The 15,355-nt window shown below is 46.2% G+C and overlaps 1 protein-coding gene across 1 annotated transcript; it reads left to right on the top strand.

Annotated features, from left to right (window-relative positions):
- Positions 1-148: 148 nt before the first annotated feature.
- On the top strand, positions 149-14,597 carry LOC134564420 (serine/threonine-protein kinase PAK 3-like). Its single transcript, XM_063423274.1, has 11 exons — positions 149-982; positions 3,918-5,735; positions 10,445-10,586; positions 10,980-11,043; positions 11,672-11,720; positions 12,031-12,143; positions 12,404-12,521; positions 12,920-13,019; positions 13,299-13,495; positions 13,587-13,724; positions 13,969-14,597. The coding sequence occupies exons 2-11, from the start codon at positions 5,727-5,729 to the stop codon at positions 14,068-14,070; spliced, it is 1,032 nt and encodes a 343-aa protein (XP_063279344.1). The 5' UTR covers positions 149-982; positions 3,918-5,726; the 3' UTR covers positions 14,071-14,597.
- Positions 14,598-15,355: the final 758 nt, after the last annotated feature.

The following is a 15,355-nucleotide window of genomic DNA, read 5'->3' as shown; positions in this document are numbered from 1 at the left end:
AGTCATCTTTCAAAGCTACCCAAAATTCTGGATGGATCCCTTTCTGAGTATCCAACTTTTATCTCCTGAAGAAGGCTCAGTCAAATGGCACAAATTCTGTCTTCTTGGAAAATTGACTGTTTAAACATCAGAAAGCAGGAGTTTGGATTCCCATTAGTTTTAAGCCTCGGCCTTAGAACATGGTGCTGTAAATATTTGTTGCTGTGTTTGGCCTCATGAGAATGTTGTTATTGTTGTAATTTCATACAGCTGGAACCAGCAAGAGTTACAGAGAAATAAAACACCCTTCCCTCTGTACAAATCACAGAACAGATTTAAGCCTCACTCCTTTCTGCCTCAGCAGCTGTGACCCTAATTACAATTAATTCTTTATTTTTCCGGCTGGAGTGGAGGAGTTGACACGCAGCCACTTTTTCCGTCTGGAGCCTTCACTCCACTGCATTCCAACAGTCTGGCCGCTATCACCTCCCCTCAAAGCCTCTGGACAGGGCTTGGGGGGAAGATGCACAGGGCTGTAGTGAAGCACTGGTTTCCCTGGTCCAATGCAGGACGTAGTGGAACACTGATGTGATTTGAACTGATGAGGCAACTCCTGTGCTTCCTTTCCTGTCGTGCTAATGATCTCTGCACACAGCTGGGAAAAGTGCTGCCTGAAGAATTGTCTGTCCTGCCCAAGGGCAGCCTCGGTCTGGAGAGGAAAGCAGGCATGGCATGCTTTAATCAGGGTCCCAGAGTGTGGCAAGGACAGCCTGACCCCGTTATGGGTGAGGACACCATCAGTCACTGCAGCAGACACCTGTCTGCTGCCGAGGCTCCTGGCTGGTGCGCTGAGCCACACCACTTGGCTGGTCGCTGGACGCTGCTTCTCTCTGTTTGACTCCTTCAAGAAACATGCTGGGGATGCCAGCAGGCTTCCTAAAAAGACTCTGCAAGCCCCAGTGCTGCAGCACAGCTCCCACTTGCTGCTCTGCAGCAACAGAAGGTCAGTGATGGTTTAGTGTTCACAGAGCTTATTGCATTACTATCTATCAGTGCAGGTTTGCAGTGAAGGTTCCTGTATCTGCTCTCTACTAGTCTCACTGTTTGCTTTTAAATCCCTGTCCTTAAATTTCCTGTGCTCCTTAGTAATATAGAAAGAGACACTGGGAACACCTCACTGGTTGACACTTGAGTTTTATTTATCATTAGTTGCATTAAATCTTTTTGCAGTGAGCCTTTGGAAAGAGAAGGAAATTCAAGGACACACACAGAGATGCTCATTTACAGCTTTGCAATAAAAATCTGAGCACACGTTATTAAATTTGTATTTCAACTTCCATGTCATACTTTAGAAAATGAGAAAGAAAAACAAGAATAATCTTTTTTAAATGGGCTTGTGTGTGGCTACTTTATCAAAATTAGCATTCATTTTTTTTACCAGACTCATATTTTAAAAATTCTACTTATAAAATGAGAGCGAGTACATCTTTACTGTTAAAAATTTGCTACAGCTATAACTCAGATTTAAAAAAGAACATAAAATTTCAAAAACTGTACTTTCATTCCCTTACTTATTTTAAGAAATAACAATTTCTAATGCCTAAAACAATTTTTAAAAATAAGTGATATATTTTTCTTTTTTTATTTTAATATTTATTTGATTTCCAAGCTTTAGGATCTTAAATGACAGCTTTCTTGGCAAAATGTCCAACTCTGAATTATCAAAGGGTTTTAAAAGGAGCAAAATCATCTTTGTCAGAACTCAGTTCTACATCACCTGTAACAGATGAAAGGCTTTGTGCACATTCTGATAGTAACAGTAGTTCCACTTTCCCCATGCGTGTGTGGCTTTACATGCAACCATTTCAGTGCTGGATCTGAATCACATGTGCAAACCAGTCATGAAACAAAGGTGGTCTATCAACAGAATATAACACTTTAGGATAAATTTTCAAGCATTTACCAGACATTTATCTGTGACTGAATTATATTTGTATTAGGAATCGCCTGTGCATCCTGGTGTGAATTAACAATCTGCCAAGATGACAGCTGTCTTATGCTCTGGAAAGTTGACCAACACTGCATTAGAAAGGAATTCTATTTGTTGACAGCAGTTTCTAGCTACAGTTAAGACTAAGAAGCTTAAATTATACACGTAACTTATTCTGAGAAGCTATTTATTTTGATCAGAGTATAGCTTCCTTTTGTAATGACATTAAACACAATGCACTCAGGCTTTCTACAACCCAGGAAAGCCTAAGAACAGCCAGGTAAAGAAGATTTTATCAAAAATTCATATTGACCATTGACCATTTAAAATTCACAGTGGGTTAGAAATTCCATTTTCAGAAGAACTAACTATTCTTTCTTTCTAAATATTGGTGAGACCTTGTTGAAAAAAGCTTTGCATTGGAAAACTTTCTGGGAGAGAACTTCAGTGCACATCACAAAACAGATGGGGAAGGTAATGGATATCCTCCTTCCTCTTTTTTCTTTTTTCTTCTAGCCAGGTAATCAGATCTGCTTAACTGTGACCACACAACGCTCTGGTTGCTGCTTTATGCATTATTTTGCTACTGGTTTACTTCTCACAGCCAGCCAGCAGGCTTTGAACTGGGACTGGTTTAATTTGACCTGTGTACAATCAAGAGGGAAAAGCAAATTCACCCTTTCTTTCATGATGGAAGGGCTCCATATAGCTGCCATGGTGCCTGCCCACTAAGATTTCCAAATTACAGGATTTAGAAGAGTAGATCTTGTGTGAGTGTGTGGTTTTAGCTTGAACTTCTTTTCTGACTGATTAGCCCTAACACAAATGCTCTAATTCTCTTGTAGGAAAATGTCCCTGTTCTCTGCATGCAGCTCATGCAAATGAAGAGAAGAGAAGGGAAAAAAGACTTAAAACTTTGTATTGTCTCAAGTGACAAGAACACCTATTACAACGATTAAGTGCCATCTTAAAGGGATGCTCCCTTTCAGAACCAGATTCTGCCTATTCTGCAATGGCAGGAATTTGGTTACAAAAGCATGCATGTTTTAGTCCTCCATGAAATGTTAAAGACCAGCTCTAATTTTAACATCAACACGACAGATAATATCATGTATCTTTTATAATAAGTCCTTTTATTTTTGGTGTCTTCCTTTACTCTTACTGACAGATTTCTGTGTTCAACACACTCTTCAGCTTTGACTCGTGACATGATAAAATGCTTCCAGAAGGGTGCTGCTGTCTTCTACCCTCAAAATAACCTCTGTCTTCCCGTGGTGATTACTGTCACCTTGTTTTGAATTTCCTTGAAAGTTCAGGTGCCCGGAAACTCTTGAAGTCTAGCTAACTCTCAGACTGACTTCCCATACTGACGGAATCAGTCTGTGTATGGCTGAGCCACAGAGCACAAAGGTGAGCCAAAGGTGCAGAGGGAGATCTCTCTGGGGCATTACAATTCTGGGAAAAAATTTAAAAACCACTGGTTCAGAGCATCTGTGCCATCCATGACTGTTAAATAAAACAAAAAGTATTGTTTCTGGACTGCATTAGGCTGAGGTGGAGACTTCTTTCTGACAACACATATGGGGCTGTGTTTCAGATCTGGGACCAAAAGAGCATGGACAACACATAGGTGATTTGTTATTGCTGAACAGTGTTTGCACAGCATCTACACCTCCTTTGCTTCTCTGTGCTCTCTCAGGGAGCAGGAAGGGTTTGGAGAAGTGATGGAATTTGGCACAGCTGGGACTCAAAGTGACCCAATGCAATATTCTGTATCATCCAGGACCATGCTCACAGTAAAACTGCAGGAGACAGAGAGGAACTCTTCCCAAAGTAGCCAGTTTTTGGAGAATGTCTGGGCCCCAGTTTACTGGTGGGAGATGGATGGGTGACTGACACCGCATAATTTTTCTTTTTTTTTTTTTTTTATTCCCTTCTCATTTATTAGATGGTCCTTTTATCGGAACCCAAGAGATTCTCATGCTTTTGCCCTACTGATTCTCTTCCCCACCCCTCTGCCAGAGACAGAGCAAGGAGCAAGCAAATGACTGTTTACCCTACAAGGGACTTACCCAAATGAAATGGAATGAAAGAAAGACCTTCTTCCATTAAAAATGCTGAGAGAAGTAAAAGGCCAGCAGAGGAACACTGGTGTGAGTACAAAACATTTCTCAGTTGAGCTTGATGTTGGTAGCTCTGTCAAAAGCTTTTTTTTTTAATCAGCCTGTAGTTTTGGGCAATAGAACTTTGGCCTGATTGTAACACCACTATTCCAGTCTTAACAAGCAATATAACCAGGCATTTATCTTAATTGTTGATTTTCTACAGGCAGTGTAGTACTCTTCAATTATCTGTGTTTTGGAAAATCGGGGATATGGCTTAAGTCAAGCCAAAATTATGCTTACCAGACGTAACACGAGGGTGTATGTACATTAGCACACACTGTAGAGCAAAAGGAGCAGATCTGCACAACAAAACATTAAGGGATGACATTCACATCACACAGATTAAGGGTGTTCTCTTTAGATTAAACCTAGTCTGATCCTGTGGACTGAAAGGTTGCAGGAGGTGAACCATTTTAGGAGTCCCTCTGTATGTCAGGGTTTGGTTAAGTCTTTTCCAGAAAAAAGCCCATCATCCTGTCTGAAAGAGCTCCATAAAATGAATGAGTGTGTCATATATGGATATGACTGAGAAATTCACTCTTGAGCCCAGCTGAAGGGGTAACACACCTGTGTTAACCATAAGGAGATAGGCGGTTCCAAAAAATTACATTACTTTCTTCTGAAGCCACAAGTAATACTGATTCCTTTCACTAAAATTTTAATTAAAACTCACAAAATGTAAGCCATAATGTATTGCAATTGATTTTAAGAATTCATAAGTATCTACAGTAATGGGCAGCAGCTTTTTTGTTTGGGGACGTCTTTGTACAGGTCCCGTCTTCATGCCATCTGACATCTTTCAAGTCGTTTAAAAAGGCTGGCCAGGTTTACCAAACTCATTTGTGTTTCTCTGCTGTTATGTTTTTGTTGTGTTCCTGTTGAGGGAAGGGCTGTTGGAAAGCAATGAAGTGATCCTGCATCCAGGCGAGGGTGCTGCAGGGCAGAACATAACGGCTCTAACCACGGTTTCCAGGGTGACTGCTGAAAGTGATTTCTAAGTGATCCAGCTGGACAGTGTTCTCATAAGCAAACAGTAAGATTCAGCTGGGAACATCCAGCCACAAGTCACTCAGCCATACTTCAGTGAGATGAAATGTTTGTGGTCACTGAGAACTGCTGGCAGAACACATCTGAGATTAGTAGCTTGAAAAAACAGAAAGTACACAGAACTTTTTATTTGCCTCTTTTTTTTTTTTTTTTTTTTTTTTTTTTTTTTTTAACTTGTTTAGAATGTCTGAGAAAGAATTTAAATAAATAACTTGTGCTAATGCCTCCTTGGCTTTTTCTCTGTCACATTTATCAGTTTCCAGCTGCTGTGGGATGTGAGGCAATGCCAGAGAGCAGGGCCTTGTCCCAGAGCTCTTTATTTGTCACAGGTAAGGGAATTGAGTCATCAAGTTCCTCTTACACTGCCATCAGTACAATGATGAAAACAGCCCTTTTTGTCAGTAAAATAACTTTTTTGATAGATTATAGGCAATTTTTTTTTTCTTTTTTCAGATCTCTGCAAGAGGAAGGCAGGTTTTGACCATCAGTTTACAACACGGCAGAGCAACCAAAAGTAACCTCAGAGTCTCTTGAAGTGGCACCAGATGGTAAATGTGAGTGACCAGCTAGGGCTGGCAGATACCCCTACGTACCCTACACAGATCCCAGTCCTAAAACATGCAACTTCTTCAGGGTGAGATATCCGACCCTCCTGTGAAGGCAGCAAGGTCTTGCACAGCCAGAGTCAGCCTCAGCACCTACTGATGTCCACCTATTTTCAGTGTCACTCCTCTAATAGATATTAATTATTTCTATGTACAGCTCTTTCAGTAGTTACTATAGAGTTATTCCATTTTACACATGGCAGGGGGGGTTAATGACTTGGAATCTCACAAGAACTGAATCATAAATATGTCAGTCAATAAACCTCTAATGATATGTTTGAAATATGGGAGAGGAAAAAGTTCATCTTGCTGTTCTGTCATGCTTCAAGCTGCCTTGTACATTTTCATATTTGCTAAACTCAGGAGAGGCCAAGGATAAACTCCATATAGAAATGAGGCCGACAGATCAGTGGTGTGTTTCATTTAATCTCTCGCCTCTGAAATTAGCTACATTTGTAGGGAGAATTATTGTGATAATTGTCTAAAGAGTAGCCTGGCTGACGAGCAAGGACGTGCTGGCTCCATTCTCCCTGATCAGTGGTTGGTTTCACAACTGTGGATGTGCCGCTTTAGTCTTTTACGTCTTTATTTCTTCTGCCTTAATGACTGCAATTGAATGAATTTCAGCACAGCACTGTAGCATCAGGCCAATGAGCCCCTGGTTTGCTGCTCTTATACCAAAGTTCCTTGCAAAGTCAGAGGGGCCACGAGTTAGTGACCACTTGGAGTGTTTCTGGTAGTGCAAAAGTGTTGTGGTGTAAGCACCTAAATATATCCTTCATTTCAGTTTCATTTTAACACTACTAAATACAGTATGTTTTCCCTGAATTTTATGTCCAGTGGGAGTTCAAATTACTTCCTCATCCACAGAAATTGAAATCTGCTGAGGAATCCATGGGTTTCACACTTCTGTCAGCCGGCTAAAGGTTTTGGGCTTGTCATAGATTTTAATTTTGAAATATTGATTTAAGAAAACCAGAGCATAGATAACATACATTTTCACTGGAACATTTCCTTTCAGTTCTTAAATTTCAGAAGCAAAAAGAGGAAATTCTTGAGAACACATCTTGTTTGTCAACATATGTAATGATTTTTAAGTGGAAAAGTATTGTGATCTGTTATTTAAAGTAAACCAGACTTGTTTATTTATTTTTAACATTCTGTGGTTTATTTCTTTTTAATCAAGTTTTGACTAAAAATTCTGTTCCACAAAAATATTTGCATTAGAATAGAAGTCTCTTCAAAGTCTCTGGTGTTCCCCATGAGACGGGGAACGTCTCATGCCTCAAATTCTCCTTTGATGCTCAAAAGCCTCCTAAAACCAGTTGCTTCTGTTTGCTTGAAGCTATCTGTTCAGCAGGCCCACTTTCTTAACTCTCAAGGCTAAGAGATCCACTTGCACACATCAGTACCTGGTATGAGGGAATAATGAGGACTAAGAAGTGTCTGTTAAAGCTGAAGGAATTCACAGTTTGTTACAGTCAAACATTTTCCCACCATTTCCCTCTGCACTCTATTGCCAGCAGACATCACCACCTTGTTCCATTCCCCTTGCAGAACCCTGTACCCTGTATCCACAGGCACCTGGCAAGAGGGGCAGTCGCAGAGGAGACGCAGCCGCCACGCTGGGCAGGAATCAAAACCCTCTCCAGTCACAGCTGCAGGCCTGCATCTGCACAGGAGGCTCCAGCTGCCCCACTCCTTGTGGGCTTTTGGCTGGAAATGCACTTTCTGCCTCATGTAGAAGTACCACGGCTGTGTAAACAACAGCCAGTGGGCCACATTCCAAAGGCACTGCAGTGTGGAGGAAGTGATGCCCTAATGATTGAGCAATAAAAGAACATATTTTGGAGACAAGATAGAAGATAATATCAAATCTGATCTTTAACTGGAGGCCTCCAGGGGCAGTTATGGAAAAATGCCCACCCCACATAGGTCAAATGTGGTTTAATAAATTTGGAAAATCAGCATAATTGACAAGAATTCCCAATTAGAAGCACAAGTAATGAGGAAATTTGCCCTCTTTGCTTCTACCGCTTCTGGAGCCCCTCCTTCTTGCTACTAGCTCTATTAGCTGTACTGGCTGTAGTGAGCTTATGAGAAAGTGCCTTGAGAAGGTGTTTTAGCCTTGGCTTCCAGAGGAGGTAAGATAGGATAAGAACCTTTGGAAGGTGTTTTGTCTTTCAGCCTATCAGAGGAGGAAAAGTACTGAAGTTACCTAGGAACCATGTAAGTATACAACAATAGTCTACAGAGCTATGAATATATATAAAGGAAATACAAAAGCAGAAATCATTTTGGCATCAGAAAGAGACCCTTCCCCAATTCTGAACCGTGCCAAACCCACCATAAACAGGACTTTCCACCTTAAAAAAACAATGGACAATTCAGAAAGTTAATGTAGAGCTTATTCGCAAGGTGACAAGCAAGGGAACCTTCCAATGGAGTTGAGGTTTGATAGTGTTTCTATTCTGAGTCCCACTCAGGGCTTGAACTGCAGAGAGTCATCCTGAAATGGTTGTCACCATCTCCTAAACTCTCTCCATTGCTTCATTGCAATGATCAGAGATGCCCATCTGGAGAGAGGCTCGACTGGCATCAAAAAGGGATGCAGCTCAAAGGGAAAACAACAACAACAATAGCAGCAGCAAAAACAACAGCAATAATGGAACCTTCAATACTTTGAAACTCAGTGCCTCACAGCATCAAGGGAAATTCCCTGCTTTCCAGAAATATGCAGAAATAGGATTAGCAGGACCGTCTGCATCTCTGCCTTCATGTCCAGGCCCTTGCTATCACAGGCCAATATGGCCCACAATCCCACTAATCCATTCATCAAGGTGTCTTCAGCAGCAGCAGCAGCACAGCTCAAAAAACATCAGGCAGCTGTTCCCATTCCCTGTGTGCATGGAAGTGCATGGAAGCAGGGTCAGCACTGCCAGGACTAGGGTGGAGAGCAAGGGCAGCACCAATCCTGAGGAGCCACCACTCTGACAGGGCTAGTGGGACTCCCACTGAGACAAGGGATCAGGTGCCATGAGCACTGAGATGGTTTTTGCAGTGCAGCAAGGAAGCTCAGGTGCCTACCTGAGTCTTGAGCAGGCAGCAGCTGACTCTGCCAGCATCACCATATGGCCAAAGAGCTGCTGTGTTTCACACTCACAGCAAAGCCCACTCAGAACGACAATTTCAATGTCCAAGCTGCAGACCTGCTTTCCTGTTGTTACCTTGGTGGAACCCAGGGCAAAATTTTGGACTCCGTGACAGAGGATCTGCTCATCCAAGAGACTGATGATTCCACCCACAAGGAGCTCAGCACAACCACAGCTTTGGCAATTCCTGTGGGACCAGCTGAAGATGCCATTGCAGCCAAGGGCACAGGATCACTGCCTGTAAAAGGACAATTCTAGTGAAGTGCTAAGGCCTGAACAACAGGCCCTAAGCCAAAGCTAACTTCCAGATGAACCTTCCAACCAAACATTGTATTTATATTCGTTCATAAACAAAATATGCATGATCATTACCAGTATAATATATGAATCCGCTCCTTAGTGAAGCAGGTGTTTATCATTCCACACTTGGAAGCCAGACAAGGCCACAGAATCAGATCTCTCTCTTTCTGCTCTTGTTTGAAGATATATGGTCAAAGCAAACTGCCTTGGTTCCTCCCTCAGCACTGGCCAAGAGGAGGATAAACCCAGATGTTCCTGCTCTAGAAGTTATGGTAGCTGGTTTATTCAACAGTATAAAATCTGGGCCCTCTCACAGCAAAGTTTGCAGGCTCACCTGTGAGTGGGTGAGCCCAGAGGAATTCCCGGTTACTGGGAGTGCCTCTCCAATCCTGAGGTGTGACAGGGGCTCCCCAGCTGATGTGTGTGTTAGGACGATGGTCAAGTATTAGGGCAACTGCTGATGTACCTTTGTTAATCCCTACAGGCAAGCTTCTGTAGTAATAATCAGGTGCACTGCTTAGCTTATCCTTCTGTACTTCTTTGCTGCTTTGCACTACAGTAAATGACGCTTATTCCTTCAACTGGTGTTGGTGTCTTTGGTGCTGACCCCGACTGCCGACAAAGCAGGGACACATTCGCTTCGGAGTTGGACTAGGTCAATGCACAAGACGGCGGCCAGGGCTGAGGCAGCCACACACGAGATGGCAGCCAGAGCTAGACCAGCCAAACACAAAAAGGGCGACAGAGCTAGAGAGCAGCCCCACAAAAGATGGTGGCCAGAGCTAAGGAACCCATGCAGAAGATGTAGCTCAGATTGAGGCAGTGCCTCCCAGCATGATCTGTGGCCCAAGCCAGCCCAGCCCAGGAGAATTTCATTGCCCGGGAGAAGCCAGGAGCAGGAAAGCAACAAGGCTCTGGGGCTCTGCTCTCAGCTCTTGCTGGATCTTTGTAGCCACTTCAATACCTTCTTGCAGCCATCTTGCAGCAAAGGCGACAAAATGTAGCCTGGAACTGGCCATGAGCTGCTGTATCAAAGCAGCCTTTGGGATTTTCCCATTGCCTTTCAGTACGGGACATCCAAAACCCCCAAGCTGAGGAGTCCTGGCCGTGGCAGACAGCGTCTTCCTAAGGCCTGGCTTTTGCCATGTGCTCTCCGGGGCCTCTGTGGCAGCCAGCCTTCTGACGGGCAATCCTTCCTTGTCGCAGCTGGACACCCCCTCTGCCATTCAAGGTGCCGCCTCAGCAGCACGGCCTGAAGCAGCCGGCACTCCCCCAGCTGCCGGCGCTCCGTCCAGCAGCCCAGCCCAGCAGCCCGAGATGAGAGAGGAGCAGAGGCTGATGAGACTGAGTACGTCTGGTGTATTTCTGGTCTGCTCACGCCGTGTGTTGTCTGCGTGTCTCGGTGTAGGTGGCACCAGAAGCTCCTCGTGGGGTTTAGTGCCTCAGAGGCACTTAGGCCTCTCTGCAGAAGCTGATGTGGTTCTTTCAGGCAGTGAGAGAGCGCTCGGGGTGTTCCTGCTGCCTCTGAGGGCAGCTGGCACTGGCTCGGCTCTGCCTGGGCTGCCTTCTGTGCCAAAGACAAAAGCAGAGATTTTCTTGGATGAGCAGAAGGCCGGCACTTAGCAAGTGACTGGGCCCCAGCGAGCTCTCAAGCTCCCGACAGTGGGGCTGCATTTTGGGTGGTGTGGGGAGCAGCGTCTCTGTTTGAAGATGAGCGCCATGCACCGCTTCTGTCTTTCAGGGAGCATTGTGAGTCTGGGCGAGCCAAGGAGCAAATACACGCTGCTTGAAGAACTCGGACGAGGGTAAGTTTGACACCTGCCCCTTGTACAACACCGTGGGCCTTTCACTGGTACAATATCAAGCAGGAAGTCAGGCAACTTCCAAACATGGTCAGGCTCTGCCTTTACCTCCTGCCAACTCTCAGGACTGCTCAGTCAAGAGCAGTCAGAAGGCATCCTCAAAGGCAACATGATACTGGCTATGTCTTGCTTGCAGCAGGGAGCAGCACCTGCAAGATTTCCTGCCCCTGCAGCTTTATGGCCTAGAAGAGCAACTTGCCTTCCAAGAGCTGTCAGAAAACAGCTCTCAAAGACAGTGTTTTCAAAGGTAGCCTTCTCCAGTTTTTACACCTGCGTGCGCGTACAGACACACAGACACACAGACACACAGAGATTTGTAGATTTGGTAAGGAACTAACTGAGCATGTGCCTTGGAGATTTGCAACAGCCCTTGGTCTTGGTGTTGCACCTCGGCGTTCTCTTGGACACCCTGCGTGGCAGAGGGCTGGCAGGCTGACGTGCTATTGGCTGCAGAGACGCTGCAGCCAGGCATTTTCTAAAGACTGCAGGAAGCCTGGGGAGATCTCACGTGCCTAGGCTTGCTTGCACTGCCAGGTACTAAAGGGCTTTTTTTGCTGCTGTTTCTTTCTAGGGGCTTTGGAGCTGTTTACAAAGCCCTTGACACCAGCACAGGACAACAAGTAAAGTGCCAACACTACCGGCAGGTTTTGCCGCTCTGGAGCGCTTTCTCCACTGCTGTGAGCTGTGGCTGGAGCTTTGGGAGGCCTCTCCATCTCTGCAGCAGAGGCTGTTCCTCTGCAGCCCGGACTAGGCTCAGTGTGCAGAATGCATTTGGGACGGGCTTCGGTGCTTCTGCTAAGCTCTGCTGCCCAGTGACGGGGCAGTTTGGCACAGCTAGGCTGCGTCATTGCACAAGCGCCCGCTCCATCTTCCTTGTGATCTCGTGCAAGGAGCGACTTGTCAAGTGAACAGTCTTCAATGTCCTTTCAGGTGGCCATCAAGAAAATGGCCCTTCAAGAGGAGATGTCCGAGGAGCTGGCTGTCAATGAAATCCAGGTCATGAGGGACAACAGGAATCCCAACATTGTTACCTACTTAGACAGGTTGGGGTATTCTCGTGCCAATGTTCCTTTTAGATAGTGCAAGCCAGAAATGACAAACCCATTTGATCAGTGGCAGAAAACGGAGCTGTTTCTGATTTCTTTGTGCATGCCCAGTGCATGGGAGGAGGTTGCATTTGGCATGCAATAATCTCTTCTGGCATATGTCGCTTGGAGAGCAGTTGCAAAAACCTGAGTCAGACCCTCAGGTGACTGACCTGTGCCCATTCCTTCCTCTCCATGCCGTGGTCTTCCTCTTTCAGCTACCTGGTGGATGCGGAAGTGTGGCTGGCAATGGAGTTCATGGAGGGCGGCACCTTGTTTGATGTACTCAGGGCAGTGTATGTGGAGGAAGGACAGATAGGCACTGTCTGTCGGGAGGTGAGGGATCCTGCTTGTGCTTGCCCTGGTCTGCACAGGATGGTCCTTGTCAACTGCTGGGTAAAGAAGAGCAGAGATTTCTTGCTCCCGGCTTTGGTTTGGTGCTGCTGTCACGACACCAGAAGAAGAGTGAGCATCAGAAGTGAACTGCATGCCGTTGTCCCCGCACTTCTTAGACTCTGCTCTTGTACTCTTACATACCCTCTGTTCTCTGACGCTCGCGCTCGCTCACCCCCTTGGTTTCACTTGTTTCCAGCAGGCTCTTGCTCTCGACAGCACCATGGTGCCGCACTCAGAACTCCCGCAGAACGCTGTCGGTCTCATCAAGCCCTTTCTTTTCTTGTGGGATGAAACCAGGTCCTGGACTTTTACTCTTCTCTCCCTCCTTTCTCGCTCAGTGCCTGCAAGGACTGCATTTCCTTCATTCCCGCCAAGTCATCCACAGAGACGTCAAAAGCGGCAACGTTCTCATGGGCATGGATGGCTCTGTCAAACTGGGTGGGTATCCCCAGTCAGGCACGGTGTTCCCAGCATGTGCTGTAGGAATGTCTTGGGTGAGTGCCAGTTGCCCAGAAGTGCTGCTTGGCCAGTGCGTGAATGGTGAGGGCGTTTTTGAAGTGGTCAGTGCCTTCTTTCCCTGGCTACAGCCACTGGAAGCAGAGCACTGCTGCTTTTGCAGGCAGATTCACAATGGCCTTGTCAGGCTTGGAGTGGGCAATGCTTTTGCCTGGTTTGCCGGTGGTAGGTGGCTTTGACAGGGTCTGTTTTTCTCCTCAGCTGACTTTGGTCTCTGTGCTCAGCTCAGCCCTGAGCGCAGCAAGTGCAGCTCCAGGGTCGGCACTCCCAGCTGGATGGCACCGGAAGTGGTGAGAGGAGAAGCCTACGGCCCCAAAGTGGACATCTGGTCCCTGGGGATCATGGGGCTGGAAATGGTGGAAGGGGAAGCTCCTTACCAGAGGGAACCCCGTCTCAGGGTAAGGTGCAGCTTCAGAAGAGAGGGTGTGCACAGAGAGAGCTGTTGTGGCTAGGAAAGCAGCAGGTCGAGTGTTCTCACATTTTTTGTAGGTTTTTGACCTGATAGAAAGGAACGGGCCCCCAAAACTGCAAAACCCCAGGCACCACTCGGCTCTCCTGCGTGACTTTCTCCGCTGCTGTCTGCAGGCAGACAAGGACAGGCGCTGGTCTGCCCAGGAACTCCTGCAGGTAAGAAAAAGCAAAGCGGCCAAAAGCCCTGTGAGCTGAGGACACCTGGAGGAAGGGATGAAGAGGACTGTGGGCCACATGGGCCTGGGTGAGACAGATGAGGGCCAGGAAGGTGGAGGGGCAGATGGTGCTCTCGGTCCTCTTTGTGCATCTTTCTGGTAGCCAAGGAATCCTGCTTGAGGCCTGTGAGGATGTGATCTTGGAAAGTAATGGCTCCTTTCTTTTTCCTTTTTCCTCTGGGCAGCATTCATTTGTGACCTCAGGCAAGCCTGCCTCCAGCCTGGCTGCTCTGATCATCTCAGCCAAGCAAGTGCAGGAAGACTGCAGAGGAGACACTTGCGCCTGAGGAGGACTTTGTGCCCCACAGCTCTGGAGAGTGAAACGGGGGATGCATCGTCTTTAGGCAGAGAGTCAGCCATCCCCTGCACTTGATGAGGAGCTATGCCATAGATAGGGAATTTAGTGTTTTGTGATTTTCGTAGCTTAGCTGTTTTAATTAGGACTGTAGACAGTAGGAAGTTTCCTTGTTGGATTGTTGTTTAGCTAAGAGTAGAGTATAGTTGACGTAGGGAAGGTCAGAACTATCCTTCAAGGAGAAATGAATGAGATATTAGAATACTAAGAATTAGGCTCTTCAAGAAGAAGCTGTGACTCAGAAGAACTGGACCAAGTATGCTCTCTGAGCTGTCAGCCTGAACAGACCACCTGGCAGACAGGACACGAAAGATGGAGAAGTAGCTGGAGGATATCTTGTTTCAGCATGACTGGCAATAAACCTCTAAAATATCCATAGTGTTGGAAGACTCCCTTCCTTGCCGTGCTGTATGTTAGCTGGAGGCTCTCAGTTGGAGTCCCAAAGAACATGCTGAGGTGACCATCTTTGCTCACCTGAGCTGGGGAATGGCCATGGGCAGTGGAAAGAGACTCCCAGGCAATGTAAACCAGGTAATGGTCTCACAGTCAGGGTAACACCAGGAGGCAGATGTGCCGTCCTTTCTGTGCCTCTTGTCCTGAAGGTGTCAGGGTGATAATCAGTAATCACCATTTTGTTCCTGCCCTCTTCTCACTATGTCACCTCTGGGATGTAATGGCATTCTCATAGTGACATGTGGCCCTTCCTCCCTGCTCCTTATTTCTCCTTTTTTCACTCCAGACCCACCCCAGGGACTCTCTGGGCCAGCCTCATCCTCCACGGGTGTGTGCAGCTACCAGGTCCTCCTGCATAGTCCCAGTCTCACTCTGCTGCATCCTTGGCCTCTTCCCACACCTGGGCCAGGCCACTGTTGCTGGGTGTTGGACACACACACAGCATGTCACTCCTGTCAGCAACCAGTTTGACAGAGGATCCCCTACTACCCACAGCTCACTGCCCCACCAGGCTCTGGCTCCATTTTGACTCCATGTGCTGGGACATCCACAGTGAGGAGCTGCTCATGGACTGGATGCTCCTTCAGTGGTGTTCACAGGCTTGATTTCCACACTTCCCCACTCCTCCTACCCCTAAGGCTGCCTCAGCCGTCTAAGCACAATTTTTCCAAGTCTAATGGCTTCTTGTGCTTTACTTAACGTAAGCAGGAGTATACGCTTTTGATTGTCTTTATTCTAGAATTAATGGAAATAAGTTCAAGTAC

This window comes from Prinia subflava, chromosome Z (genome assembly GCF_021018805.1).
Source record: "Prinia subflava isolate CZ2003 ecotype Zambia chromosome Z, Cam_Psub_1.2, whole genome shotgun sequence".
NCBI classification, from domain to species: Eukaryota; Metazoa; Chordata; class Aves; order Passeriformes; family Cisticolidae; genus Prinia; species Prinia subflava.
Note: the sequence above shows the minus strand (reverse complement) of the source record. Positions and strands in the feature narration are given on the sequence as shown.